Consider the following 27,985-nt stretch of genomic DNA (forward strand, 5'->3'; position numbering starts at 1 on the left):
TATTCTCCCAATGAGAAGATGCACAGTAAAGTTGAAAAATATAAACTTTAAGGTGTGGAGACGAAATAGTCAAACGGCTATTGTAATATTTATTTCTTTACTGAGAGAGCTATATTTTAAATTACTTTTATATATTTAAATTTTTAATATTTCATTTATTTAATAAAATATTAATTTGGAAAGACTGCTTTTGTCCAATCTAAAATTTCAAGAAACTACTTGGTCCAAATTCTTTACACGTGGCTTTGACACTAGTATCACCATCAGCTGGTGGGAGGGTGGGGGGAAATAATTTTTGGTTTTCCAGAGCACATCTTAATCACAGGGACCAAGATGCTAAAACACAGCCCTTTTGGATCCAAGTGTCAGGTGACCACTGGGCACTGTGTCCCCTCTGCAGGTACCATCTGCATTGCATTAGGACAGTTGGGGCTTCATTTGCAGGTGTGCATTTGTGATCTGCACAACCCTGCCACTTATTTGGGTGCTCTGAAAGTGACCTTTAAAAGGCCTGTTTATGACAACCTCCCTTGCCGTCACCCTTTGTGACCCTCCCTTTGTGGCACTTGCAGTTACAAAATCCCATTTGCACTGCACTGCTTTATATGAGTAAAACTTCCTAGACTCCTTTTATAATAATACTGACCTCTATATGCATCCCAAACTCACATGGATTGAGGGAATATGGAACTAATGTACCTTTCCCACACAGGACTTTGTGTTTAAAAAATAAGTGACTGAGAGAGTACCTGTAATATGAGAAATTAGTGACTCAAACACAAGCCAACCTTATGTTCAGACGTATATGATAAATCAGGGTGTGGTGGGGAATAGAGAAGGCTTCCCAGAGGTGGAGGCTTTGAGCTGACCTTGAAGGACAAGAACCCTTTGGGGATGGGTCAGGCACTCGAGGCAGAGGGCACCAGAGAAACTGAGCTGCGGGGGCTGGGGTCTTGTTCTCCCGGATACCCATCTTTCAATCACATATCTCCAGGCCAGCCTTGCCCCTTACTGGGAAATTTGGAGCACCTGTTTTCCACTCTCTGAGCCTCAATCTGCCTATCTGTAAAGTGGGGGTAATAACACATTTCATAAGGTCATAAAGGATACAAGAGCATGGAAAGTAAAGCTAGAAATAAAAAAACTGGTTTGGAATTGGGTCTTCTTAGGCAAGTCTCAGTCTCAGTGTTCTGATCGGAAAAAAATGGAGCCCAATGAAGGCAGGGGTTAGCAGGCTTCATGCCTCACTGAGTGTGGTCTGGGTTCCTGCACGGGAGAGGTACTGAGATCTGTGGGGTGAATGAATGAATAAGGAATGCCGGTTACTTCCTCTGCCAGAGACACTGTCCCCAGCTCTTCCCATGCCGATTCTTTGCTGTGCATCAGATGGAGCTGACACGCCCCCAGGTTCTCCCTGAGCCCCGAAGAGTCACCCTATCAGTCTTATTTTATTTTCTTCCTGGCTTTGATCATTATATTATGTGATCTTAATTGCTTGATATTTGTCTTCACCACTAGACTAGCATGGCTTGTCTGTATCTACAGTGCCCGGGCACAGCCTGTGGCACATAGGATGTGCTCAATAAATATTTTAATGAATGAGCGAGTGAGTGAATTAATGACTATAGGTTCCCTCCTCCCAGCCTTTGGACACTGCCTAGGTTTCTCCTACTTATAGGCACGAGATCCCACCCCAAACCATCACGCTGGTTGAACTGTTTTCAAGCCCTTTACACTGTCCGAGGTGACCTTGTGTTTCTGTCCCGGACCTCCTCATCCCCCACCCCTACCCCCGCACCTTCAACTCCCCGCGTAGAAGCTCCGCAGGGCGAGGGCTTGGCCCCCTGTGGCCCAGCACCTGGCACACAGTAGGCCTTCTTAAAAGTGCTGCAATTAATGACAGAAAGGCTAGCAGGCTAACGAGCCTGGCACCCTGAGGGCACCCAGCTGCCCAGCGCGCCTTCCTGTCCCGGGCGCGGGAACCGCGAGGGCGGGAGGCTCGGCGGTTCCCCTCCCGCCTCCCGGTGCAAACTTTCAAAAGATGCTGCGGCCTCGGCCCCTCCCCTCTCCGCGTGGTTGGAGGCGGCGGGAGGCGGGGGCGGAGCCGGCAGGCCCCGGCCGGTGGCTCCGCCTCCTCCTCCCGCCGATGCTTCCCTCACCGCACCCTCCCCAGCTGCAGCCCGCCGGCTCGCCAGTGCAGCCGCGATGCCCCGGAGCCCGAGCCCGACACCGGCCCGGGTCCCCGGCCCACCGCGTATTTAGCCTCCGTGGGTCCCGAGCGTGCCACCGCCAACGCCACGCCCCGACGCAGCTATGGGCAACACTGTGCACAGGACCCTGCCAGGTACGCCGGGGAGCCCCTCCAGGGAGGCGGGCGCTGGGGTTCTTCTCTCCTCGGGGGACCCTCTGGGTGACTTCCGGAGAGCCACCCCACCTACCCTTGGAGCCCTCGGCCGGCGCGGCGGGCTGTAATCTCCGGTGCTTCCCGACTCCCGGCTCAGCGCGCGCGGAGCGGCTGAGCTTTGCGCTCTGGGAGGGCGGGTACCGCGTCCTGGTTACCTTGGGGACCCCGGTGCTCTTTCTCCCGGCTTTGGCCAGATGCGCGAAGGGGCCGTTGGGGCGATGCTGCGCGACCCCTTGCCTTTGTTCCAGCCCAAGGGCGCTGATGAAGGAGCCCGGGGCGCTCCGGGAGGGTGAATGGAACCAGGCTCCGCAGGGCTTCCGACGGCCAAAACCCACCCGTTGTGCCGAGACTGCAGCGGCTGAGGGCGGGGGGTGCTCGCAGGGGTACCTCAGTTACCAGCCGCTCAGCGCCCCCGCGGTACATGCTGCCTTGGTTTGGCCACGTTCCCACGCGCACCCTGGCTGCGCCCCCCTCTGGTGTCGGCTCAGCTGGGAGCTCTCTAGCCCCTTGCAGTCGCCGCTTTCGAGCGCATCGCCCCCTAGTTAACACCGCCCCAGAATTTCCGGAGCCAGAGTAAGGGGATCCAGAGCTGGGAGGAGGTGGGGGTGTGAAGACAGAGGAGGCCTTGGTAGAAAATACCTGATAATTGTGGGAATAGATCAGTGCTGCTCAAAGGCTTGGAGGCTCAGTGTCTGGCAGTTTGCATACCCCAGCGCGGTATGCAAAGAAGCTTCACGGTAAAGGTGTGTATTCCAATTTTATAATGAAGAAATTGAATTTCAGTGGAGGCGAAATGACACACCCAAGGCCATGTTGCTAGTGGGGAGGGGGTCTGGATTGGGACGCATGTCTGTCTGCCCACCCTCCTCCCTGCCAAGTCTTTAGAATAAATCTTTATTTTGCCTTAAGGCTGGGCATTTGTAGCATCCTTTAGGCAGAAGGTGAGAGACACATATGTGAGGTTTTAGGAGGAGAGGGAGGTATAACCTCTTCTATGCTCTAACAGTCCCATATAGCTCTCTCCTTCATAATTATATATAAAAAAATAATTATTTCTTCCCCTGGAGGGGATTGAAATGGATGGTGCTGAGCCCCACATTCCCAAGGCCCGCTTATAGGAGAGGAGCCCCTCCTTCTACTTTATAAGCCTCTGGGCAGCTTTCAGGCCACTGCACACAGAATTTACCAAATCCTCTGAGAGGTGAAGTCACCAGCAGAGCATCACCAGTTAATCAGTGGCAGAGGTGGGATTTGAATCCAGGTCCTCTTACCTGAGAGTGGCCACGCCTCCTATGGCCAGGGCTATTGATGGGATGGGGATGGGGATGGGGAGAACCCACCACCCAGTCTGGAGGTGTCCAGGGATATTGGCAAATAGAGCATCAGATGTCCTCCCAGCCACAAAGACATGAGCCCCTTTGTGGGATTAAGAAATGTTTATGCTGTTCTAGTAGAAAAGTCATTCTGCCACCTGTGGGTCAGCCTTGGGGTAGATGAAGGGACAGAGGCACACCAGGCGGGCTAAATATAGCTGGATATTTATGTAGTCTCCATCCCACTCGGCCCTCTCTCTGTGGACAGGGCCACCACGGGCTGGGAGCCTGGGGTTAAGGTCGGTTACTCACAGCAGTAGCTAATCGTGGAAAATTCAAACTCCACTGGTGCTAAACTTGCATTGAGTTTGAGGAAGGAGATGGAACTGGCATTCCTGTGCCACATCAGGCTGTAGGTGCCAAAAACACAAAGAAACATTTATTGTTTTCTGACCTGCCCATAATTAGTTTCTCACACACATTGTGCTGGTTTTTGCACCTCTGTGCTCAGTACGTGATGCTCCCCACACCTGGAATATCCTTTCACTGTCTAGTCCATCTTTCAAAACCCAGCTCAGTTGTCACCTCCTCCAGGAAGCTTTCCCTAACCACCCACACCTTTGCTCTGCCACCTAAATACCTTCTTGTCTCTGCTTGTTCATCTGACCACTTTGCATTGTCATCACCCGTCTCTACTACTCGCCTTGGGGCTGCCTGAGGACACAGCCCACGTCTTGATCATCTTGTATCCCTGATTGCCCAGCCCAGAGCCTGGTGCCTGGCAGGAGCCCAAAAACTGGCAGTGGAGCTCACATGTTGCCTGTATCTTAGGCTGAAAGAACACTTGGCTCAGTGTTGCCCTGTAGAAATCCTTGTGCTTTCGTTCTCAGGAAAAGGACACATGCGTGGGGTTCCTTCTACGGGACTTGAAATAGAGAGCTGGCATTTGCCGAGCACCTGGATTCCATGCCAGGCTTCCTGCATATGTGGCTTCATTTACATGCCAAGCATGCTTCTCCTTAAGGCTTCCGCACTTGCCCATCCCTCTGCCTGGAACATCCTTACCCCAGCTCTCCACATGGTTTCCCCCTGCTTCCTTTAGGTCTCTGCTCCACGTGGCTCCTGCCATTGCCCCTGCCCCCAGCGTCTCCCACTCCCTCTCCCTGCTTGGTGTTTTTTCTTAGCATGGCTCACCATGTGCCACACTGTATGTGTAGTTATAGCTGTTTATTATCTGTCTCCCCAGGGAGGATTTTGCCTGTTTTATTCACTGTGGTATATTCAGCATCTGGAGCAGTGGCTGGGACATAGTAGATGTTCTGTAAATATTTGCTGAATGAATGAATTTAGTTCTTACAACAGCCCTGCAAGGTGGGGATTATCATCTCCATTTTACAGATAAGGAAACCAAGTCTCAGAGAGGTAAAATGACTTATCCCATTTCACATGGGTCATCCAGTTGGCAGAACCAGGATTGAGTCCAGGTTTATTTAACTCCAAAGTCCTTCAGTCTTCTCCTGACATCTGTGGTTCAAATACCATTTATTGGGTGCCCCAGAGTACACCTGGCATGCTATTGTATACAATAAGGAAATGTCCCCCAAAAGGAATGTCTTTTATGATCGATTGAGGGGAGGCCCCTTGGTGGCCCTCACAAAGGGCATCAGCAATTCGGATCAATGCCCTGTAAACAAGTGTGCAGGGGTCAGCTGGGAATTCTCATTTGCTATGCTCTTACTGTGTGCATTACCCATTCCCTTTCTAGTTGCAGTTCAGACCTGCAAAATAAGGTACAATTCTCCATTTTACAGATGAGGAGACTGAGGCACAGAGAGGTTGAGACACCTGCCCCAACTCACACAGTAAGGCAGTGGTAAAGCTGGGCTTAGCAGACCCAGGTCTGTCTTGTTCATAATACTACATGGTCCTTTTTTCTGCATTCCTTTGGCCTTAATCTGGGTTTTGCAAAGCAAAAAAAGAAAAGTGTAAACATGCGTGGGGTGGGGGGGAGAGGAGGGCACAATTCCAGCGGGGAGGGGGGATGGGGAGGAGGAACTTTCCCCCTTCTCCCACCAGCACATTTCAATCCCTTCCCTCCACACGCCTCTGGGGCTCACCTGTAGTTCTGGTTGGAGAAGAGGCTGAATTCAAACTGTAGGTTGGGTTTAATCATTAAGTCGGTCCATGCTTGACCAAGTCAATGGCCGTTTCTAGTGTTAGTTCAGTGAGTGGTATCCTGGAGCTCTGGAGTGAGGGAAGCGTGTTGACCCTGCTCTGTGCCAAGCCCTGAGTCAAGGGCTTTACCCACATTACCTATTTCAGATCCTCAAAACAACGCTTTAGAGGGGCTATATTTATCCCCATCTTACAGGGAGGCAGATGGAGGCTTGGAGAGGTAAAGGACAAAGGCTCACCGGTATAAGGGGGAGAACCAATCTTCCTAACCTAGATGGTCAGTCTGCAAATGCTAAGTCCAGACCGGAAGCACCTGCTCCTACTGGGCCACTCAGATGCCTTCCCCGTAGAGCCTTTTTCTTTATTTGACCTGAATACAGAACTGTGTGGCTACTGGGCCTACATGGGTCAGATCTGCTGCCCTCTGGCAATGGGCGGTAATGCTCCGAGGGCCCGGCAGCCACTCTTTTCCCTGGATCTGGACTGTCTCAGCTCTAGGGAGGACAGCAGCCTTTGTCACTCTTACAGCCATCACGGCGGCTGCATGGACGACCCAACCAGTGACATTCCCCTCTCTCTGCACCGCTCTTCCCCCTTTACCCAGTCACAACGTAAAGTTAGGTTGGGCTTGCCTGCCTTATCTGGCCCCATCTGCCTCTCTCCCACGGGGTCATAAAGAATCACTTTTATAGCCTCCCAGGTGAGCAAGAGGCCTGAGCCTGAGCCTCTCAAAGTGATCGTGGTTCGTCCAACAGCCCTGAAACCTACCAGGCTGTCAACACATGGTCAGGGGCCCTGACTAGTCAAGGTTCCTTGGTGAGGCCCTTCGAGGATGCTGGGGGCTGGGGTGGGCGTTGGGGGAAAGGGTGGAGCAGTCTTATCCATCAGTGGAAGTGAGGACGAGGAATGGGTCTGTCCAGTGTATAGGAAACACGGAGAAGTTGCCTGTGGAGAATCTGGAGCCAGAGGAACTAGGGCCTGCCTCTGTTTTTACCCTCTTCCTGGTCCCACCTCTTCTCCCTTCCCTCTCTCTCTCCCCAGGCAGGAAAGGGGGGTAGGGAGGGCTTCCTGGGGGAGGCGACATCTGAAGGAAAGTCCAACTGAATGTCTGCCTCCCCCATTCGAATGGCATCTTTTTCTGCCCCCTTTTAGGGTCTTCTGTAGCTCAGTTGCCTGATCAGCCGTCCTGATCTCCGCTTAAGTGCCGTGCGCCCAGGCTGGGTGACCCTGGGGTGTGCCCTGCTCTGCCTTTTCCTGACTGTGCACCTTCGTTCACTTAGCTGACGTCTGTTGGGCACGTGTCGCGTGCCAGCCCCGGGGTTCAGCCCTGAATGGGATGGACAGCCACAGGCGGGCCCCATGGAGCTGGCCACTGGTGGGAGAGGGATAGAATGCTCTAGTAGAGCAGGTCACATGACTGGTTATATCACTGCAGAGCATAAGATGCTGCTACCCTGTGCCTCCAAGAAGGAGGGGCCGATGCCCAACACCCCGAACAAGGCCTGGCCTTGTTGTCTGTCTACTGTGGGTCGTGCACGACCACCTTTTTAAAAAAATCCTAATGACGTAGAATAGGATAAAAAATAAAATAGCGAGTGCATTCACGTAGGAAGAGTATTTTTGCCTCAGAAACTTTGGCTTCAGTTGTGCATGTGTGCGTGCACCTGTGCGTGTTGCGTGTCACAATGTCATATGCATTTCTCTCTGTGGGTCACAGTGGTTCAGGGCTACGGTGAGCCCACTCACTGGTCTACAGCAGCAGGAGGTCTGGTGTCTGGGTCTAGACATGCATCTTGGAGTCAGGCTACCTGGGTTCAAATCTCAGCACGGCCATTTCTCAGTGGAGGGATGTTGGGCAAGGACTCCCCTCTCTGTGCCTCGGTTTCCTCCCTGCAAGTGGGGAGGATGCGTAGCTACCTCTCAGTTGGTGGGGGTGAACGTTAAGCGGAACAGAGCCGGCAGAAGCTTTAGCACAATGCTCAGGGCAGTCGCTGTCATGGTTATTGTTGCCACCATGGACAGGAGAGGCCTCAGGCCTGCCCCCTGGGGTCTCTAGACAGGGCTGGCTGACAAGTGCCCTTCACTTCCTGCCTTGAAAGCTGTGCCCCAGGTGACCACAAGCCCTGAGCTGAGGGGCTGGATTGGGAGGCGTCACTTTCATGGCACTGACAGCAGTTCCAAAGGGTTCCATGAGCCCTGTCCAAGACACCTCATTTCTGAAGAGAAGAATCTGCCTGGCAGGTTGCATTTTGCAGTTTGCATTGGCTCACCAAACTTCCAGGTCTAGTGGGAGAGACTAACAAGGACAGGGCAGTTTGGTAAGTGGGGGAGGGGAAGCCCAGGGGGCTGTGAGAGCCTAGAGGAGGGTGCAGGGACGGCTTCCTGGAGGAGGTGCCGTACAGCTGAGACCAGAAAGCAGAGAAGTTAGCCACAAGGGAATGGGAAAGGCTGTTCAAGGCAGAGGGTTAGACGTGCAAAGGCGATGGGAGGGAGAACGGGGGATGTGAAGGGGGAGCAGCAGACTTCGGGGGTCCCAGTGCAAGTGGTGGTGGAAATATGAGGTCAGAGCTGTGGGTAGAGGTCAGGTCAGAGGAAGAGGGGTTTCTTACAGGCCGGCCTGCAGTCAGAAGACTTAGCTTTCTCAGATGCCACACTCCCCGCCAGGATGATGTACTGTGTTTTCTGGGCTGGGCCGCAAAGGCTGCTCAGAACAGGCTGTTTAATCTTCCCCATGGACAAGAAGAGTCAGCTCTGTCCTCTTTTGGACCAAAGGGCTTTCTGTACTTGGTAGTGCTCTATCAGGGCTTAAAATAGAAGCCCAGAAGCCAGGTGTGTGGTGAGAGCTTAAAGCAGAGAGGGAAGAGGAAGGGGCCAGCATGTGGTAGGTTGTAAGCGCCCACCTAGGGGGTGTAGCCGAGTGGTCAGAGCTGCAGCACGCCCTCCCCATGCCAGGCCCTTTTTCTGTTTCATCCCCTTTAAACCATCAGGACAAGCCTTCCAGAAGTAGTCTCCCACTTCACAGATGAGAAAACTGAGCTCAGAAGGACCATGAGACCTGCCTTGGGTCAGACAGCTAGGAAGTGGCAGAACAGAATTTTATCCCAAGCCTGCCTGACCCCAAAGCCCCTTCCCCCACCACTATGGGTCGCTACCCCCTGGGGCTTCTTGGCGCTGCTGCCCCTTGGCCTCATCCTGAGCTCCTGAGTCCCCCCTCCCCACAAGCTGTCCTTCCTGCAGGCACACCTTCTTACCTTCTTTGTCCTGGGAAGGTGAATCGCCTCTGTCCCCAGCAGCCAGAATGAAGCTGCCCATAGAAAAGGTCCATCCACCAACCCCGCTCCCCTCACCCCAGGCCTGGACACTCTAACTAAAAAGGTAGAGGTGGCCTCTGGGAATCCTGCCCTGGATTAGAAGGTGTGAACTGGAGCTCTGCACCCCTTCCTCCTGCCTGACTAGGGCTCAGGCTCCTGATGTGTCTGCCTGGTAAAAGCTGGCCGTGCCCGGCCATCCCCACCCCCCATTGGCAGGTGTCACCATGTACCCACATCCTTTCCCCTGAGCCCGGCTGCTACTCAGAGCTCCAGGCAGCCCCTACCAGTCGGTCAGCAAGGGCCTGGGGCCAGGGTGAGCGCCCTTTGTCGCCCTGCACCCAGGCTTTCCGGCAGGCCAGGAGCATCCTGTCCCCCTGGTGTGCTGTCATTATTAACAGAGTCGGTAATGGCACAGGCTGGGGGCCTCCATCCCTGGGTCTGAGTCTTGGCTCTGCCCCTTATTATCCAGACGAATGACTTGACCTCTCTAAGCTTTGATTCCCTTTTCTGCAGAAAGGAGATAATGATGTTACGTCTCAGGCCTGCAAAGCCTCTGACAGATAGTGAGTGCTCACAGGGGGCACCTGTTATGATTATGTATTCACGAGAGGAACAAGCCCCTGCTCCCTGCTGGGCCTGGTGCTCCCAAGGGAGACAGACACAAAAGAATAATAATAACCACTAGCTTGTATCACTCAGCCAGGCTGTGCCAGACACTGTTCTCAGCAGGTACCTGCATTTAGCCCTCAGGACAAGCCCTGAGAGAGCTACTATTTTTAGTCCCATATAACTATTGAGAGAACAGAGAGGGAAAGTAGCTTGCCTAAGGGCCCACAGCTTGGGTAGTCGAACATAATTCCCACTAGAAGGAAGCAATGTTGATGTGGGATGGATGACTGTCAGGTCGAGACAGAGGGTCAGGTGGGGGGCATTTCACATTTGCCCTGGAAGCCTTCATAGTATTGAGCAGAAACTTGTGAGCATTTAGATTTGTCTGGCAGATTTCGTTTCAGTTGCTCACCTACTTCTGAGGTTGTTTATCTCACATCCCACCTTTAGGCGTGGCAGGGTAGGGCCACTCTCCTGGTGGCTTATGGGGACCCCAGCTGATACTCCCAAAGTCTGATGTGTAGATCTCCAACCCCCTTTCAAGGCAGGCCAGGGGACGACTGATGTCCTGAGAGTTTTCTGGAGAGCAAAGCAAGGGCCATGTCAGACCCAGAGGGGCAAAGTATCCCCAGCAACATAGCCTGGGGACCCTTGGAACCTGAGAGCTGCCTGCAGATCCATGAGGCAGGGGAGCAGACTTGATAGGGAAGGGTACTGTGGACCAAACACAGACATGACCAGACGTGTGTGGACATCACATGAGATTTCAGCTCAGTCAAAGGAAGAACCTTCTAACTGTGGAAGCTATCTGGAAGTGGAATGAGGGCAGTGGGGGAGAAAGTACCCTTTGCCAGAGTGGCATTGGTGTTTAGCCCAATTGGGACTTGACATCGACATTGTAGAGGCAACTAGAGCATCAGATGGATCTGGGATGAATTGTCCATTAAGGTGCCTTTTGACCCCGGGGTCTTATAGGAAGTGCTAGCCAGTGCTCATCCGCTGAACGCGCGGAGGGCCCTTGATAATCTCTCACTTTTCTAATCCCCCTGCCAGTTCTGCATGTTGGGAGGCTTGAGCCCCATTTTATAGATCAGGAAACTGAGTCACAGAAAGATGAAGCCACCTGTCCCCTTCTGGGTCTGTGACCTCCCAGCCTCAGCACTTTTCCACACTTAACAGCAGGAACTTCTGAGCAGCAGCCATTCTTGGATATCAGTGCCAGCTCTCTCTCCTCCCTTCCCCTTCATTCTCCTTATTACCAGGACTCAGGGCAGCTCAGAGCTGGCCTCTTGTCTCACCTCTGGGCAGAGGGGAGAGAGTTCTTTAATGAGTAAACCATCTGGGGATATGCGTGGGGTGGTGGTGTCTGGGGCAGTACTGGCAGTCGGCACAAGGCCCACAGCTATTAACAAGTGGGTTCTGTTTACATCCTCAACATTACACATTGTTTACATCATAGTTATATCCCTCAGGCACGTGTTTTCTTTCCTTTTCCCCAAGGAGATGCCCACCCATCTCATAAATTCTGAGAATGCTCAGAATCACCCTGTCCCACCGCCCATTTGGCAGATCAGGACACTGAGGACAAGAGCCTTGCAAAGGTTCACACAGAGATTACAGGTGGGGTCTTTGGCTGGAATCCCAAGAGAGACGGTGGAAAGAGCACCGGTTTTGGAGGTAGTCTCATGTTCAAACCTCAGTTCTTCTATATGTAAGCTAAGTGGCCCTGGGCAAGTCACTTCCCCTCTCTGAACCTTCATTTCCCATCTTTAGGATGGGGAGAATGACGGTGACCCCCTCATGGGATTGTGATGAGGAATAAATAGGAGACTCCATGAGAAGTCTGAGCCAACATAAGGTGGGAACTCGGTAAATGGGCATGTCTCACCCTCTTTGTCAGAGGTGACTTTGGATTCCTTGAAGGCGAGGAATCTGTGCTCCTGAAATTGATGAAAAGGAGAGGTGCAATGGGACCAAATAGTCCTGCTGGGTCTCACCTCTCAAATCCCTGCAATAGATTCCTGAAGTACTCACTGGCTGGCTAGGGAAGCAATTCCACATAATGGTTAAGTGTGTGCATGGCTTTGGATTCAGGTCTGAGTGAAATCCTGACCCAGCTGTTTGCCTGCACCATGACCTTGGGCCAGCCCCTCCTCATCTGGGCCTAATGTCCTCATCAGGGAAATGGGTTCATAAGGATGTGTAGAGAGGCCCCAGTGAGCCAACAACTCTCAGGTCATCAGAGCTTAGGATGTATGATATGGAGATTCTTATCAGGACTCCTGAGTTTGCATTTCCAACATTCATCCTTTACTTCTTGGGTCAGGGGCAGAAGCCCATGCAGACCTCCTGCAGGCGTCCTCAGTCTATACTCACTGGCTCTTGGGAGCCCTCAGGCATTTGGAGAAAGGCCAGTCTGACAGATGAGGGGGAGAGGAAAGAGAAAGCTGGATCTTTGGAGAAGGAAGGAGAGTGGGAGGGGCACCCTTGAGTCACTTCTCTGTGGGCTTCAAAGCCAAACATGGCAGGGAAGGAATCTACTTTAGTTGAGGACCTACTGTGTGCCAGGCTCTGTTCCTTCCCTGTAGGGGTAACTTCTACACTTTGCCCAAAGCACCCATAGCATCTTCTTCCTAGCCTTGGGAGCCATGCTGGTATGGTTCTAATGCTAACTCCACCACTTCCTGGCTGTGTGGCCTTGGGCAGCTCTCCCAGCCTCTCTGAGCCTCCCTTCCTCACCAGCAGTGGGTCTGGTAGCAGTCACCTCCTTCAGCACTGTCAGGAGGATCACAGGAAGTCTGGTGGGTGGAGGGCCAGCCCCAGGCTCTGGATGGCCCCCTGGGAGGTCTGCCTCTCTGATCATGCCCCACCTCCAATCCCCTTTTAGACCTTGGGGACGTTAGGCTCTGGGGCTCCATCCCCCTGCTATAATCTGCCACCACTTTCCTTTTTTTAGATGTTGCTTGTTGTTCATCCCAAATTCCGCCAACCTGTGGCCTTTGAGTTGCTCAAAATAGGCTGATTGATGACATCCACCATCACACCTGCCCCTCTCTGAGACCAAGCCAGGGCCTCACTCCACCTCTGTCCTAGAAGGTGGCTTATGCCTCTTGTACATAGCCTACTTTTTTCTTGTAGGTCAGGGGGTAAGCGAGAGACCTTGGGAGGAATGAGGCATAACACAGGAAGGATGCAACCTTCAGGGTCAGACAGGACCAGATTCAAAAAACAGGCACTAGCCTCACAGGCTGGGTGGTCTCTGGCCAGGACGTCCGCCTCTCTGGGCCTCAGTTTCTTCACTTGGAAGCCACCTGGCAGGGTGTAGCCATGAGCGAATGGGCCATGTGGTGAGCCCCTGGCACACACTGGGAGTGCCACAGAGGTGGGCTCCCACCCCTCGGGGCCAGCAAACACCACCCAGCCATGGGGTTTGTGAAGAGCATTTCCTCAGCTCCAGAGGCGAGAACAGTTGGTGTTCTAGGAGAGTTTCCAGCTGCTTTTGAGCCTGAAAAGCAGAGCCAGTGGACCTATTGTTTCAAAGTTGGGACAGGGGCCCTGCAGGTGCCCATCTAGGGCTGAGGATAGTGAACAGCCAGGCTTCCGGGCACCACCCAGGCTGGGGGAGTGGCTGCCATCAGGGCAAAGAGAAGGAGAAAGCTGGCCCATCAGCTGGCTTAGGAGGCAGCTGCCAGAAGCTGCCTGGAGGAGAAGCAGGTGCCAAGGGACAAGAATGTGCCAGCGGTTGGAAGCTACATTTGGAACCTGGACTGGTTTTCCCACTCCTGCTGTGCAGGCTCATTTTGATAGGCAGGGAAGAAAGGAACAGGCAGTTTCGATAGGAAGACCCAGGATTTGAATCGCAGTTTTCAGAGAGACGGATCCTCAGAGGCTCTTTCCCTTCTCCAAACCCTTCAGTGGCCCCCAGAGCCTTCTTGAGGACCTTAACCTCCTCTGCTAGGCCTTTAAGACCCTTTGTGATGTAGCTCCTGACTCCCTCTCCACCCTCCCCTTTCCCTTCTACACTCTGTTCCCTGCAGTTCCCCAGGTGCGCTCAGCTTGTTCTCACCTCCAGGCCGTTGCCCGTGCTGTTGCCTCTGCCTGAAACACCGTTCCCCATCCTTTATCGTTGCCCCACCCCCAGCCGTTTCTTCCTCAGACTGCAGAGTAGCCCCTCTGAGAAGCATCCCCCTGGCCCCAGCCCTCCGTGCTGACCACCCCGTGCAGTCATGGTGTCTGTGTCCATCCCCCATGCTGGTCTCTCAGCCCTGGGGTCAGGGACTGTGTGTGACTCGTCAGTGCGTGTGTGTCCCTGCAGCCAGCGCGGCCCTGGCATGGAGCAGATGCTCCTTAAATGTCAGATGAAGGAGGAAGTGATGTACTTGAAAAAGAATGAGGGCACGTTTCGCCCCCCCACCACCCCAACCCTCTGCAGCAGTGGGGTCCTAACCCTGGGAGCCGGCGCTTCTGAAGTTGGAGCTTCCTGGGTCCCTTTATCAAGAAGAGACCTCGACCGAGGGGCCCAGCAGAGGGTTGGAGCCGGCTTGGGACTCCCAACTCTGCTGAACACGCTTGGAGGGGGTGTCCGGATGACCTCACCCCCTGGGAACTCAGTGCATCTGAGCCCACTTGAGCCAAGAGGGCTGCGACTTAGACCTGGAAGGAGAGGGCTTTTCTCCCAACGAGCAGTGTCGTGTGACCTCCGGCCTCCCTCCTGGGCCTCCTTGCAGCTGTTGACAGGAGTGTTGCGCCTTTCTGGCTGCACTGCGCTGACTGGGTTCTGTTTGCAGAGAATAGGAGCACGGAGGAGCTGGGTGGCGGTTTCTAAGTGTGGGCTGGCTCCCTTCCACCCTGGGTGATGGCCGACCAGGCCTCTGAAACAGAGAACAAAGTCCCATTAGGCTGGCGTCTGTCTGCTGGGTGCATGTCACTGCCCTTTTTGGCAGAGGTGAAGGAGGCTTGGTTATTTTTTTCTAATCCACTTTCAAACCCACCAATAGAAAAGTTACTTTCTTTTGCCAAAGGAGACTGATATCCCCGCCCTGCTTTGGGTGACGGGAAGCCTTGCCAAATACCAGCCTCGCCTTTTTCTCTCTAAAGCCCGCGCGCGCGCACGCACACACACACGTGCACCCTGTTGCTTCCTACCTCTGTTGCTTGAACCAGAGACTTGTTACTGAAGGTCCACAGTCTGAGGTTGGATGTTGTGCAGGTTCAGAAAGCCCCTGAAGTTGTACATCAAATTGTGTGAGTGGAGTGTGGGTGTGTTTCGGTGGGAGAGGGCCCGGTACAAGCTGTCATTGCGCCTAGCAAGGCACACGACCCCCGCCCCCAAAGGCCACAGGCAGCCGCCTTGGAGAGGGGGCAGGGATGGGAGGAAGGGCCCGAGCCTGGCCCTCTCCTGCCACTGCCCAGCTTTGCTGCCTTAGTTTTTTCCTCTGGAAAATGAAGGTGGTAAAACCTACCCTGCAGGGTTGTAAGAATGTAAACTCAATACACAAAGGCCTGTGCCGGCACATAACGAAGGCTCAGTAAAAGGCTAGTTAAATCCTCTGGTGAGAGGGAGGGGGCAGAATAGACTGTCCTCGCAGTTGGCAATTCCCTTTCCCGGTGGAGCGGAATCTGCTGAAAATTTCAGCCAGAATGCCATCTGCTGAATACCAGCAAGCTGGAGGCCGTCATCTCGGCAGTCAGAGAAGCTGGAGCTGTTGCTTCCTGCCATCCTCCTGGCAGTAAATGCCATTTCCTTGGGCTCTTTTTAGATCAAAGGAAAGGCTGAATTGGGGCGATGAGCAGGATTCATTCAGGGGTGGCACAGTGCACATTTGGGATGCTGCTGGGATGGCTTAAAAATAGGCCTCTGTCCTTGGACACCCAGGGAAAGTGACCCTGGGGTTTTCAAGAGGCCTTTCCTGGCCAAGGTTACCAACCCTCCACGGGAGAAACGTTGCAGGATATATTCCCCTGACCCTACAAGTAGCCGTCTTTGACCCAGGAGTAAACCTTTTCTCGGCAAAGAAACTAAATAAGGTAACTAAAGGGGGCGGGGGGGGAGAACCAGTGTTAAGTGAACACCTACTACGTGCCACACACCGACTCTGACCAGCTGGCCTCATTCGTCCTCACAGCAATCGTGCAGGGTGGAGATGACTCTTACCAGTTTTCTAGGTCTGGTTGGGGGGCGGGGCAGAGAAGTTAAGCATGTACCTCAAGATCACACAGCTACGAAACGAAAAAACCAGAATTTAAACCCCCATCTGTCTGACTCCAAGCTTGTGCTCCTTTTAACTGCCTCTCACCTTGAGATTTAGAAAATAAAAGTGTGGGAGAGATGGAGTGAGGGGCTTACCCAGGGGTTGGACCTGATGTTCCCTGCAGGGGAGGGAATGAACGTTTAGTGCACGCGTCCATCGTGTGCTGGGACTCCTGCTGGGAGCTTTCTGTCCTCTCATCGCCCTTCCCAGCAGCCTGAGATGAGGCTCTGCATTCACACACTATTCACAGATGATGACTTGTCCAAAGTCCCCTCAGACAAATTAGCAGCAAAGCATGGGCTCGAACCCAGAGCCCGTGAGGGCCGTTCTAAAGCACTGATGTGAGGGCTTCCCTGGTGGGGCAGTGGTTGAGAATCCGCCTGCCGATGCAGGGGACACGGGTTTGTGCCCCAGTCCGGGAAGATCCCATATGCCGCAGAGCGGCTGGGCCCGTGAGCCATGGCCGCTGAGCCTGCGCGTCCGGAGCCTGTGCTCTGCAACGGGAGAGGCCACAACAGTGAGAGGCCCGTATACCAGGAAAAAAAAAAAAAAAAAAAGCACTGATGTGAGTATATCACGGAGCAGCAGCCCGCAGAGCGGTTCTGATGTCCCCCTGCTTGCCCGAAGGACTAGCCCAAGGCTGGCAGTGGCAACATTTGTTTAGCCAGAACAGAGCTCCCTCCTCCCTAAATACCCACAGCCACTCATCACCCACCCCCCAAAATCTGTACTCGTACCTTTTCGAGTGGGGCATTGCTTCCTTGACTAAACGCTGGGAAGACCCTTCCCTCTGGTCTTGGAGGGGCTGGAGCAGCCTTTGGTTAACCACGAGGGGTGGGCCAGGACTGTCCCCTCCTTCCTACACATAGGAAGAGACTACAGAGGTCTCCCCTCGGTTCCCACTGCATAGAAACGCCTTCCCCCTGCCTTGTTCTTAGAGTCTCTAGACCCAGTTCCTGGCCAGAGAGAGGGAGGCACACCCGCACGAGGCCAGTGGGGACTCGGCCTTGCATGGGAGGAAAGGGTCTGGTCCCTGGCGTGGGCTGGGGGCCCCTCCCTGGCAGAAGGTGACACCTTCTCACCAGTGACAGGGTGTCCATTTAAATCTGGTCCTGGCACCAGCAGCCAGGAACCTCTTGTGCCCATGGACTCAGCCATTTGGGGGAACAGTTGAAGTGATCTCCAGGAGGGGAACGGCAGGGGACATTTTGGCTCTCAGTGGAATATTCTGCAGTCCTGAAACAGAACAGTGAATGCTTGGGAGCCATGTGGGAAAAAATGCTTTTTTATGTAATGTTGAGTTAGGAAAGAAAAGGCAGGGGGCAAAATTAAATGTGTGTTCTGGTTGCAAGGAAGTTAGAAAAGGTACTCAGTACTACTTAGTGCTTAGTACTTCTGTGCTACTTATGGAGGAAAGTCAGGACAGGAGGAAAGAGCCCTGGTTTGGGGTCAGACAGAGCTGGGTTCATATCTCCTTGTAGCCACAGGAAGTTTTTTTTCCTGGAAAATGAAGACAATAATCCTGTGGGTGAGGATTTGTATTGAGAATTAACTACAGCCTTGTATCAAAAACATCTGGCCCAAGACATGGTGCCTAGTGAGGGCACAGCCAATGGTTCTTCCGTGGATAAGGGCCAGGCAGGAAAGATGAAAAATGCAATGTGAGTTAAGGTGTGAATGTGGGGAGAAGAGGGGAAATTTTCTCCTTCTTCTAAAACTTTCTCTAATATGGCTGTAGTGTTTATTGCTGTAATTTAAATGACAAAGTTCAGGTTTTCCGTTGACATCCCTGAACTAGGATGTTCTCTGCGGCCCGTGGGGTCCGTGGCCACAGTTTTCTGTTTCATGTAGAAGCTGCTTTCCCTGAGCTGAGCTAAAAGCAGATGCTGGTGTACAATTTGGAGACCGCTTTCTGTTCTTTCATTTTAAGCATTTTCAATTTGTGTAAATAACACATCCTCTTAGAGACTTTTTCTCTCTGGTTTTCTTTATCTCACATCAGGACTCTGGCCTCAGAGGAGGGGAAAGTAGTGTTTATCCCTCATTCCCTGAAGGAAGTTGGATCATATAATCAAAAGTAAACAAATATGTAAACTGCCCTGGTTACTTGGCTGCCTTTTATCCTAACATATAGCTGGTTTAGCAGGAAACATCCCCTTGTAGTAACAAAGCAGTATCTCTCCACACTCCAGCATCCATTGAAATCTCCAGACCACTCGGAAGGAACATCTGCTTAGGATTCCCAAGCCAGTTTTGTAAAGAAAGTCTCTGATTGAGAGGTAAGGTTGGAAAAACAACAGAGATGGGAGCCGAGATAAAAATAATCAAATAAGGGTGGCTTGTGGTCTTTGGTGCTTTTGATCTCTAGTCCTATTTAATGTTTCCTGGAGAGTTTGCCAGCAGCGGGGACCTTGGAGAGAATCCGGCCTGTTAGACACAGGAGGAAACTGCCGCCCAGGGTTGGGTGGCTGGTACAAGGCCACAGCGTGCCTGGAGAACGCAGGCTCTGCTGTCCTGGGTGGCCTCTCCTGATGCTTTACACCCGGGCAGTATTTCCCCAACTCGTCTGATTTTTGTCCTGCTGATATTGCTGTCCAGTGGTCCCTTACTCTTATCCTTGTGGTTCCAGAGATGGCCCACAGCCTGGCTCTGTGTCCACCCTCCTCTCTGCCTTAGGGGCCCTCCCTAACAGGCAGTGCTGGCCTGCTCCACTGGAAGCCCCTAGTGGTTCCCTCTCCCCATGCTGTGCACTCTGAGCCTTCCAGGCTGGCGTTCAGGGCCTTCCTGTCTGGTCCCTATGACGCAATGGCACCCTCACCCCTCACCCCTGCAAAGCAGTGGCTGCCCAACCTCAGATACCCTCTGTCACACCTACCGTAGTACTTACCCTCCCCTCCAAGTCCAGCTTCCCCCACCTCTGCCCCTAGTATTCCCTCTGCCTGGAATGTAGACTCTCTGAAGACCTGGCTCTGTGGACATCACCCCCCTGCCCTCCGGCCCCTGGCTGAGTCTGGGGTCTCCTCTGGGCCTAACAGCCCCCCAATGCCAATACCTAATGTGGTCTCTATTGTTATTATTGGTCCCTAATGTTCATGTCTATTCATCTGTGTGTCTTCTCTTCCACGGAGAGACTCAGATCTCCACAAGGTCGGGATTGTGTCATCACCTGTGCTCCCTCAGTGCTTCACACCAGCAGATGCATCTGCAGAAAAGATGGATGGATGGGTGGATGCATGGATGGATGATGGACAGATGGATATATGGATGAATGGACAGATGGATAGATGAATGGATAGATGGATGCATGGATGGATGGATGGTTGGATGGATGGATGGAAGGATGGATGGATGGGTGGATGGATGGATGGATGGATGGATAGGTAGGTAGAAGGATGGATGGATGGAAGGATGGATGGAAGGATGGATGGATGGATGGATGGATGGAAGGATGGATGGATGGATGAATAATGGAGTGAGCATTTTGCCTGCTGCCCTCCTCCACCAGTTCAATGCCTAGCAGGCCTGCCTAGGGGTGCAAGGAATCAACAGGTGGCCTCTGCATCCCTTTCCTATGTCAGGGGTCTACAGCCCAGCCCTTCTGTCCATCCTGTGTTGATTCCTAAACAGCAGAGAAAATAAGGTAAAATGGCTAAAAAGGCAGGACGAAGGTCACACAAATATGGCTTCAATTGAAGCTCTGCCTTTAGTGAAGCCAGCTGTGTGACTTCAGGCAAATAAATCAACCTCTCTGAAACACCATGTCTTCATCTGCATGAAGTGGTTAATGGTAGTCCTTACCTCATACAGTTATTATAAGGATTAAATGAGGAAATGTATATGGTAAGTAAACAGGGATGGAGGAGGAAAGGTGGGAAGGATGATGCCCCCACCTCCAGACGGGGCCACCTGGGTTTGTGGCCAGGGTCCAGATCCTTTGAAAGGAGACTATCCCAAGATTCTCCAGGTCCTTTGGGGCAAAATTCCCATAGAAATGAGTTATGAAAGGTGTATGTTCTAGAAAAGCCAGCCTTGCTTGTAAAGAATGCCTTCCTCTTCTGTGGGTAAAGGGGAAGGGAAGTCAGAATCCTGGCTTGGGTGTCCTTTGGAACCTCAGTATTATGATCATGTTATTAGTTGCTTATTAACCACATGCTCTGTGCCAGGCAGTATTCCAGGAACTTCATCTACATGTTCATTCAGCAGCTGTGTGAGTTAAGCAATGTTCCCATTTTACAGGTAGGGAAACAGGCTAGAGAAGTGATAGGATCTCCTGCATATCACACAGCCAGGAAGTGCCAGAGAGCTGAGATTCCAGGATGCACTGGGGATCCCAAGAGTGTGCCCAAATTGCCTTGCTTTTTAATAAAAATTACACAGAGAAAAGCAACCAAAGACTCCCCACTACTCCCGAAGAATCCAAGGCCACTGTTACCTTTAGAGGGACTTTGCAGCCCAGAAGCAGCTTTTGGAGGAAGCCTCTAGATGTGGAGGGATTTGATGGGGATGGAGAAGTCAGTTGACCCCAGCCTGGCTGTTGTGACCAGCTCATTGGTGTTGGCCTGTCTGGGAGTGAAACAGCTCTGAATAGTTTCAGAGGGGCCTAACAGTTTGCCAGGGTGCCTAACCCTCCTGCCTGTCTCTTCCCGCAGACTCGAGCCCGCCCGCGCGCCTCCTGGCCACCCGGCCTTGCTGCGGCCCTGGCCCAGAGCGGCGCCCGGTCCTGGGCGAAGCGCCGCGTTTCCATGCACAGGCCAAGGGCAAGAACGTGAGGCTGGACGGCCACTCGCGCCGGGCCACACGGCGCAACAGCTTCTGCAACGGGGTTACGTTCACGCAGCGGCCCATCCGGCTCTACGAGCAGGTGCGGCTGCGCCTGGTGGCCGTGCGCCCGGGCTGGAGCGGGGCGCTGCGCTTCGGCTTCACGGCGCACGACCCGTCGCTCATGAGCGCCCAGGACATCCCCAAGTATGCCTGTCCTGACCTGGTCACGCGGCCCGGCTACTGGGCCAAGGCACTGCCCGAGAACCTGGCGCTGCGCGACACTGTGCTGGCCTACTGGGCGGACCGCCACGGCCGTGTCTTCTACAGCGTCAACGACGGCGAGCCCGTGCTCTTCCACTGCGGTGTGGCCGTGAGCGGCCCCCTCTGGGCGCTCATCGACGTCTACGGCATCACCGACGAGGTGCAGCTCCTCGGTAGGTCGCGGCTCCCGCTGGCAGGGGGATAGGGAGGCGGCTCCCCGCGCGCAAGAATGTGTGTTTCTGTAACATTCACGAATACCGAGGGCTCACTTTGCCAGGCGTCTTCTAAGCAGTTGACACATTTCAACTCATTTCTTTCTGGTGAAAACCTACCACCCTTGTTTTACTGATGAGAAAACAGAGGCACGCAGTGGTTAAATAACTTGCATTGCAAAGCCAGGATTGGAACCCATACGGGTGTGGCCCAGAGTCCGTGGTCTGGCCCAGGTTCATTCACTTGCTCCTTCGTTCAGTTCCGTGCTCATTCACTCACTCATTCTTTCATCCATTCCTGTGCTCATTCCTTCACTCCCTTGTTCACTTGCTCGCACACTCATTCATGCAAGTATTTGTTCTTTTGCTCGCTCATTCATTCACTCGTTCATATATTCACTCACTCACACGTGTTTATTCATTTGCTCATTCATTCACTCACAATCCATTTACTCGTACAGCAGTCAAACATATGACCTAGTCTTCTAGTATTTACACTGCCCAGGCAGTCGGCAATATGTATCTAATCAAGGCCCGCGGTTAAGGGACTCAAGGTCCACTGGGGAAGCAGGAAGGTAAGTGTGGCTCTGGCTGTAACAGAGGAGGTGGTGAGCACTCATGGGGCTACAAGTCTGCTGCTCTTAAGACCTTATTTCTCTCTCTCTCTCTCTCTCTTTAAACTTTTTTAAAAAATGAGGTAAAAGTCACGTGACACAAAAGTACCATTTTAAAGTGTACAGTTCGGTGGCATTCAGTTGGCAACCATCACCTGTATTTAGTTCCAAGACATTTTCATCACTTCAAAGGGAAATCCATACCCATTGGGCTGTCACTCCCCATCCTTCCCTCCCCCCAGCGCCTGGCAACCATTGACCTGCTTTGTGCTTGCCACCTTAGCTCTTGAAGTCACAGGTTGCACCTGAGCCAACCCAGCCTCCATTTCTGGGGGAGCAAAAGGAGAGCAGGTTTCTCAGGGGACACAGCCCTATATGTCATTTACCTGCAGTGAATGCACACATCTAAAGTTTGCGTTTTGACAGATTTATACACCTGTCCATAAGCCAAGAAAGTTCCTGCCTGCCCCTTCTGAGGCAGCCCGCCTCTCTCCCGGGGCAGCCACTCTTCCGATTTTTCACTATAGATTACTGTTGCTCTTCTTGAACTTTACATGAATGGAATCATACAGTATATGCATTTGTGTTTGGCTTCTTAATCTCAGCACAAGGTCTTTGAGATACATCCATGTTGATGGTGTATCAGAAGTTTGTTCCTTTTTTAATTGTCCAGTAGTATTCCGTGATATTGATGCACCACAGTTTGTATATCTGAATGTTTGGGCTGTTTCTGGTCTTTCAGCCCTGCATCTTGAGGGAAAACTCTGGCCCCGGACTCCTTGCCTACCACCACCCACACCACCATTGGACAGAGAGGGGAGATGTATGCGTTCAGGCTCCCCAACTCTCCAGGAGCAGAAAGGCAGCAGAATTTCTGAGCAGTTAGGAGCAGAGGGTTGGGAGTCACACGGATCTCTACTCCACACCTGGCTCTCCACTTGCCAGCTATGTGGCCTTAGCCAGGTGACCGAACCCTCTCTGTGCCTCAGTTTCTTCGTCTGTAAATTGAGTTCATGATAGCACCCACTTCGTGGGATTGTTGGGCAGGGGAACAGGAGACGGTAAAAGGGATGCAGCACAGCACCTGGCACATAGAAGGCGCTCAAGAAATAACAGCTGAGGGCTTCCCTGGTGGCGCAGTGGTTGAGAATCCGCCTGCCGATGCAGGGGACACAGGTTCGTGCCCCGGTCCGGGAAGATCCCACATGCCGCGGAGCGGCTGGGCCCGTGAGCCATGGCCGCTGAGCCTGCGCGTCCGGAGCCTGTGCCCCGCAACGGGAGAGGCCACAGCAGTGAGAGGCCCGCGTACCACAAAAAAAAAAAAAAAAGAAATAACAGCTGAGAAGTAAGAATCTCTGCCCATTTGCATGGGGGCTGAAGCACATGTCTGAAATCCAGGCTTAGGCAGACCAAATTATGAAGAGCTACCCACCCTCCAAGCTGGGGCCTTACTTGGGCATTTTAACTGTGTTGCCCCACACTCTTTTCCATGGAAGATTTTGGTATTTCACCTCGAGGAAATGGAGGTTTCTAAAACCTCCTCTAGATCTCCTGTCACTCTTTTTTGGAGCTCTTTATTCCTATAGAGCAGGAAAACAATCAGGCGTCATTCACCTGCTCCCTCAGATAGCCCATGTCTCAGGGTAACAGCCGAGAAATCACAGCCACTCCATAATCAGTGCAAGTAGATTAGGATATTTTAAAAATACAAATTGGAAGCAGCCTCTGATGACTTAATGAGACTGAACAAGCCTGTGAGGAGTCACGGACTCTTGCCCCTGTTCATTTGTTCATTTAACAAGCCTTTATTGAGCCCCTCCAGCATCCCACGCCCTTTGGAGGGAAGGAGAGGGCCCACTGGAACATCAGTGTCAGGTGGCAGGCATGAGCCTCAGTTTCCTTATCTGCCAGTAATGCCTGAAGTGAGCTGGTTGACAGGGAGCAGCTAGCACAGGTGCCATGGGGTAATGTTCACAATTACATGCAGATGGGGAAATGAGATTAGAAGGAATGCTATCCTTCTGGTGATGGGATCATAGGTGAATTTCACTTCCTTCTTTATATCTCTGTGAGTTATCTTTTAAAATATATATGTAAAAAACCTTTTATAATCAGAAAGGGCAATAAAGTTATTTTCCTTTCTAAAGGTTATATGAGATAATGGAGAAGTTACTGACATGTGATCAAGGCTCAATAAATGTTTCCTTCCCAGGGAAAGAGGAAATTGACATTGGTTGCATCGGAGTAAAAGGGTTATGGGTGTTTTTTTTTCTTTTTTTCCCCCCAAGTTATCAACAATGATTTATAATCAGAAAAAAAAAGTTATAATAAAAATAAAGAAGAAAGCAAAACAGTCATGATTTTGTACGGTTTGAGCCTGGGTAATAGATACTCTACTGTTGCTGGCACAACATGAGAACCAAAGAAATCCCACCATAAAGGGGGTCCCTCCCTCCCAGTTCCTGGAAGAACTGGGCTTCTGAGGGTGGTGTCCACAGTACCAAGTGGATAAATAAAAGGCAACAGATGTTAGTGTCATGCAAATTCCTCTGGCCTCCTTTTCCTCACTAGGAACAAGGGGGTAACATAGTTGCCTTAGAGAGTCTCAGCTGTGAAACTCCAGAATAGGGACCCCTCATCCCTCCCTCACCTCTCTCAGACCACACTGGATAGACCCTCAACACCAAGCTAAAGCAGCATCTGGGTAAGGTTGTCAAGTTTAGGATGCCCAGCTACATTTGAATTTCAGAAAAACGATGAATAATTTCTTTAGTACAAGTATACCCCATGCAATATTTGTGACATAGTTATAAAAGAATTTGTTTTCTTTTTTTAATTTTTATTTTATATTGGAGTATAGTTGATTTACAATGTTGTGTTAGTTTCAGGTATAAGGCAAAGTGATTCATTTATACATATATCCATTCTTTTTCAGATTCTTTCCCTATATAGGTTATTACAGAATATTGGGTAGAGAAGAATTTGTTGTTTATCTGAAATTCAAATGTAACATGGCATCCTATATTTTATCTGGCAACCCTCACCTGGGACGTGTCCGCCCCATCTGGTGGGACAGGGGTGCGCTGTATTTGCCCTGGCATTTGAGCCAAAATTAAGTCTCAGAAACAAAAAGAGATTTGTAGGCCTTGCCTATTTCTCTTACCTGATGAAACTGTGCTTTCAGCCCAGCATTCCTCCTGCAGGGGGGTCCAGCTGCAGCAAAGAGCGCTGCTTCTCTATGGCCAGACCCTCAGGTGCCCCCTCTTGTGACATTCAGTCTTTCCTCAAGACAGGGCAACTTAGCCCCTTTTAGATAAAGAATCCAGGGCTTGGAGAAGGGAAGTGATTTGCTTCTGAGTGGCAGAGCCAGGATTAGAACCCCTTAGTTCAGTGGTTCTCAGCCTTGGCTGCACATTGAGGTCACCTGGGGGGCTCTGAAAACCCCACTTCCCAGGTTGCACCCAGACCAACCAATGAGATCAGAACCTCAGGGAGGTGGGGTGGGGGGGTGGCTCCCAGGCATTCAGATTTCCTTCTTTCTTTCTTTCTTTTTTTTTTTTTTAATTGCGGTACGCGGGCCTCTCACTGTCGTGGCCTGTCCCGTTGCGGAGCACAGGCTCCGGACGCGCAGGCTCAGCGGCCACGGCTCACGGGCCCAGCCGCTCCGCGGCATGTGGGATCCTCCCGGACAGGGCCACGAACCCGTGTCCCCTGCATCGGCAGGCAGACTCTCAACCACTGCGCCACCAGGGAAGCCCCAGATTTCTTAAAACCTCCTCGGGTGATCCCCGGGTGCTTCCAGGATTGTGATCACAATGATCCTCTTTGCATGGGTGCCTGTCCCTCCTCCCTGCCTGGTACCAAGTGGAGCTCTTCAGACCTCTCAGTTCAGGGCATGGTATCATCACACAAGCCCCTTCTCTTGTTTTGACTTTTCTGCTTCATCTCCAATCCCCACTCCCATTCATACCTTCCCCTGCCCTGATAAGCATCATTCTGATGTTTGGCAGCCCTTGGGCGTGTGTATCTTTTAAAAATATGTAGAGTTGTTTTGTATGCATAGGTAGATGGTATTGTGCTAAGGATCTTATTCTATTTTTCTTTTTTCACTTGCCCCATTTTAAGATTTATCTGTCTCTGTCTCTCTGCTTCCTTGTTCTCTAATGGCCTCCCGCTTTGATGGACACCTGGGTTGCCCCCATGCAAACTGCATTGCTGGATACATTCTCCCACAGGGCTGCCCTGTGGCTGCTAGCTTACTGTTCTCAGGGGCTTCAGCCAGGATGGGCTTACTGGGACCTGGAGTGGTCCGTCCTGAGAGCCTTGATTTCTCTGGATGCTCCTCTGGGCCAAAGACAAGTTACTTTCTACTGATTTTAGTAGTTCTTGGACCCAGGAGAAGAAGGTTCAGCCAGGTCATGCACACCTCTCCTGGCTCCTTTTTCTCCAAGGAAGCCCTTTTCCAGAGCTCTGGAATGCAGGCCCCATGCTGTCCTGAGGCAGCCCTGTCCCTCTTCCAGGCAGCTCAGGAGTGGTCAGTGTCATGGCCTCATTATCCTTCCTCTGCCGAGCGGTAGAAGGCTGGTCAGACTGAACATGGAACGCCAGCCCGGAACGCCAGCCCAAGGCCATGGCATTGTAGGCTATGCTGTCAGAAACCCTTGGTTGCAAGTGACAGAAACCAGTTCAATCTCACTCAAGAAGAAAAAAACAGGGTGGGGGGAGGTGGTGGGGAATTAATGTCTTCTGTGACTGAAAATTCCAGGGAACAGCTCCCTGTTAGACTGGCTTGATGCAGAGGCCCAAGAAATAGCACCCAGAATATTGGCCTGCCTTTATTTCTTGCTCAGCTGTAGTCTTTGTTGGTGTCATCCTCCACCAGGTTCTCCCTTTGGGTTGGGGGCAAGGCCACCAGCAGCTCCTGTTCCATGTCCCACGAACTTAACAAATCTAGCAGGAGAGCTGCTTTCCCACAAGGTCTTGCTAAAAAATCTCAAGATCTAACCTCGTTAATCTCCATGGCCAGAAGGATGGGATAGAGTGACTGGCCAAGTTAAGACTCCCTTCTCAAGGCAATGAGTGGAAATGGGGCAGGGAGGTTCACTCAAAAGAATAGTTGGGTGCTGAGACCAGAAGAAGTGGGGATTGGGTGCCAGATAGCCAGCAACAGTGGCTCTCCAAAGGCCTCATAAGGGAGTCATTAAACCCCCTTGAAAGCCTTGAGTCCTTTTGTTAATTTATTGGACCTGCTCTGTGCCAGGCACCACGCTGAGGCCTTTACCTGGGTGATGTCGTCTAGTCCTCACAAGAACCCTGTGAGATAGGAAATAGTATCATCCCCATCGGCAGACCCAGCATGGATGGATAACTTGGCCAAGGTCACCTAACAGTTGGTGGTTCTAGAGTCAGTATTTGTTCACTAGTGTTATGAACAAACTGATAAAGACTTGAAGTTGTAGATCGAAATCAGAGCCTGCAGGTCTGAGTGCACCTCTCCAGGCTGCAGATAAGGAAACAGAGGCCCAGAGAGGGGCAGGGATTTGCCTGAGGTCACCCAGCTGATCCGTGGCTGTGGTGGGCAAGAGGCTTTGTTTGGTCCAGGACCCGAGAGGTGCCTTGGCGTGGGACCTGTGAGCACCCACATCAGGCAGGGAGGAGCTGGCTTCATCCGGAGCCCCATTGGGAAGCAGCAGAGGGCAATAATCGGCTTTTGCAGTTAATGTTTTGTTTACAAACAGCCCAGATCAGCACCCAGCTCGCAGCCCCACAGTAAGGCATTTGCCTGGTAGGGTACCCCGAAGGCTTATCCTTTCCCAGTCAGGAGTGAGAGCTCCACTCTGTGGCCACGTCCTACTAGGGGCCCCTAAAGGCCCACTCTGTGCCGGGCATGGCACCAGGCACGTGGTTACTCCTTCCACAGCTCTGCCATTAGTCCTCCCCATGGGCCTGTGAGGCAGCTGTGAAGCTCCCCAAATTGCAAAAGGAAGCTGAGGTCACAAATAGCACTGGCCAGGGACCAGCCGAGGTCTGTCTGCCCTGGTCCAGTCTTTTCTGGTTGGCAGCAGGGAGGCATC

General features: G+C 52.2%; 1 protein-coding gene and 1 long non-coding RNA gene across 2 annotated transcripts in view; one reads left to right on the forward strand and one right to left on the reverse strand.

The window, feature by feature from the left end:
* Positions 1-2,473, reverse strand: part of LOC136794097 (uncharacterized) — a 36,094-nt gene extending 33,621 nt beyond the window's left edge. Inside the window, exon 1 of the long non-coding RNA XR_010840406.1 lies at positions 2,439-2,473. This is a non-coding gene — a long non-coding RNA (uncharacterized lncRNA). The remainder of the gene's footprint in view (positions 1-2,438) is intronic.
* The window catches only part of NEURL1B (neuralized E3 ubiquitin protein ligase 1B), a 42,836-nt gene continuing 16,994 nt past the window's right edge, over positions 2,144-27,985 (forward strand). The window contains exons 1-2 of the mRNA XM_059063175.2: positions 2,144-2,344; positions 20,713-21,258. Of these exons, the coding sequence (XP_058919158.1) occupies positions 2,314-2,344; positions 20,713-21,258 (577 nt within the window). The 5' untranslated portion in view covers positions 2,144-2,313. The remainder of the gene's footprint in view (positions 2,345-20,712; positions 21,259-27,985) is intronic.

Source organism: Kogia breviceps, chromosome 4 (genome assembly GCF_026419965.1).
Source record: "Kogia breviceps isolate mKogBre1 chromosome 4, mKogBre1 haplotype 1, whole genome shotgun sequence".
In the NCBI taxonomy this organism is placed as follows: Eukaryota; Metazoa; Chordata; class Mammalia; order Artiodactyla; family Physeteridae; genus Kogia; species Kogia breviceps.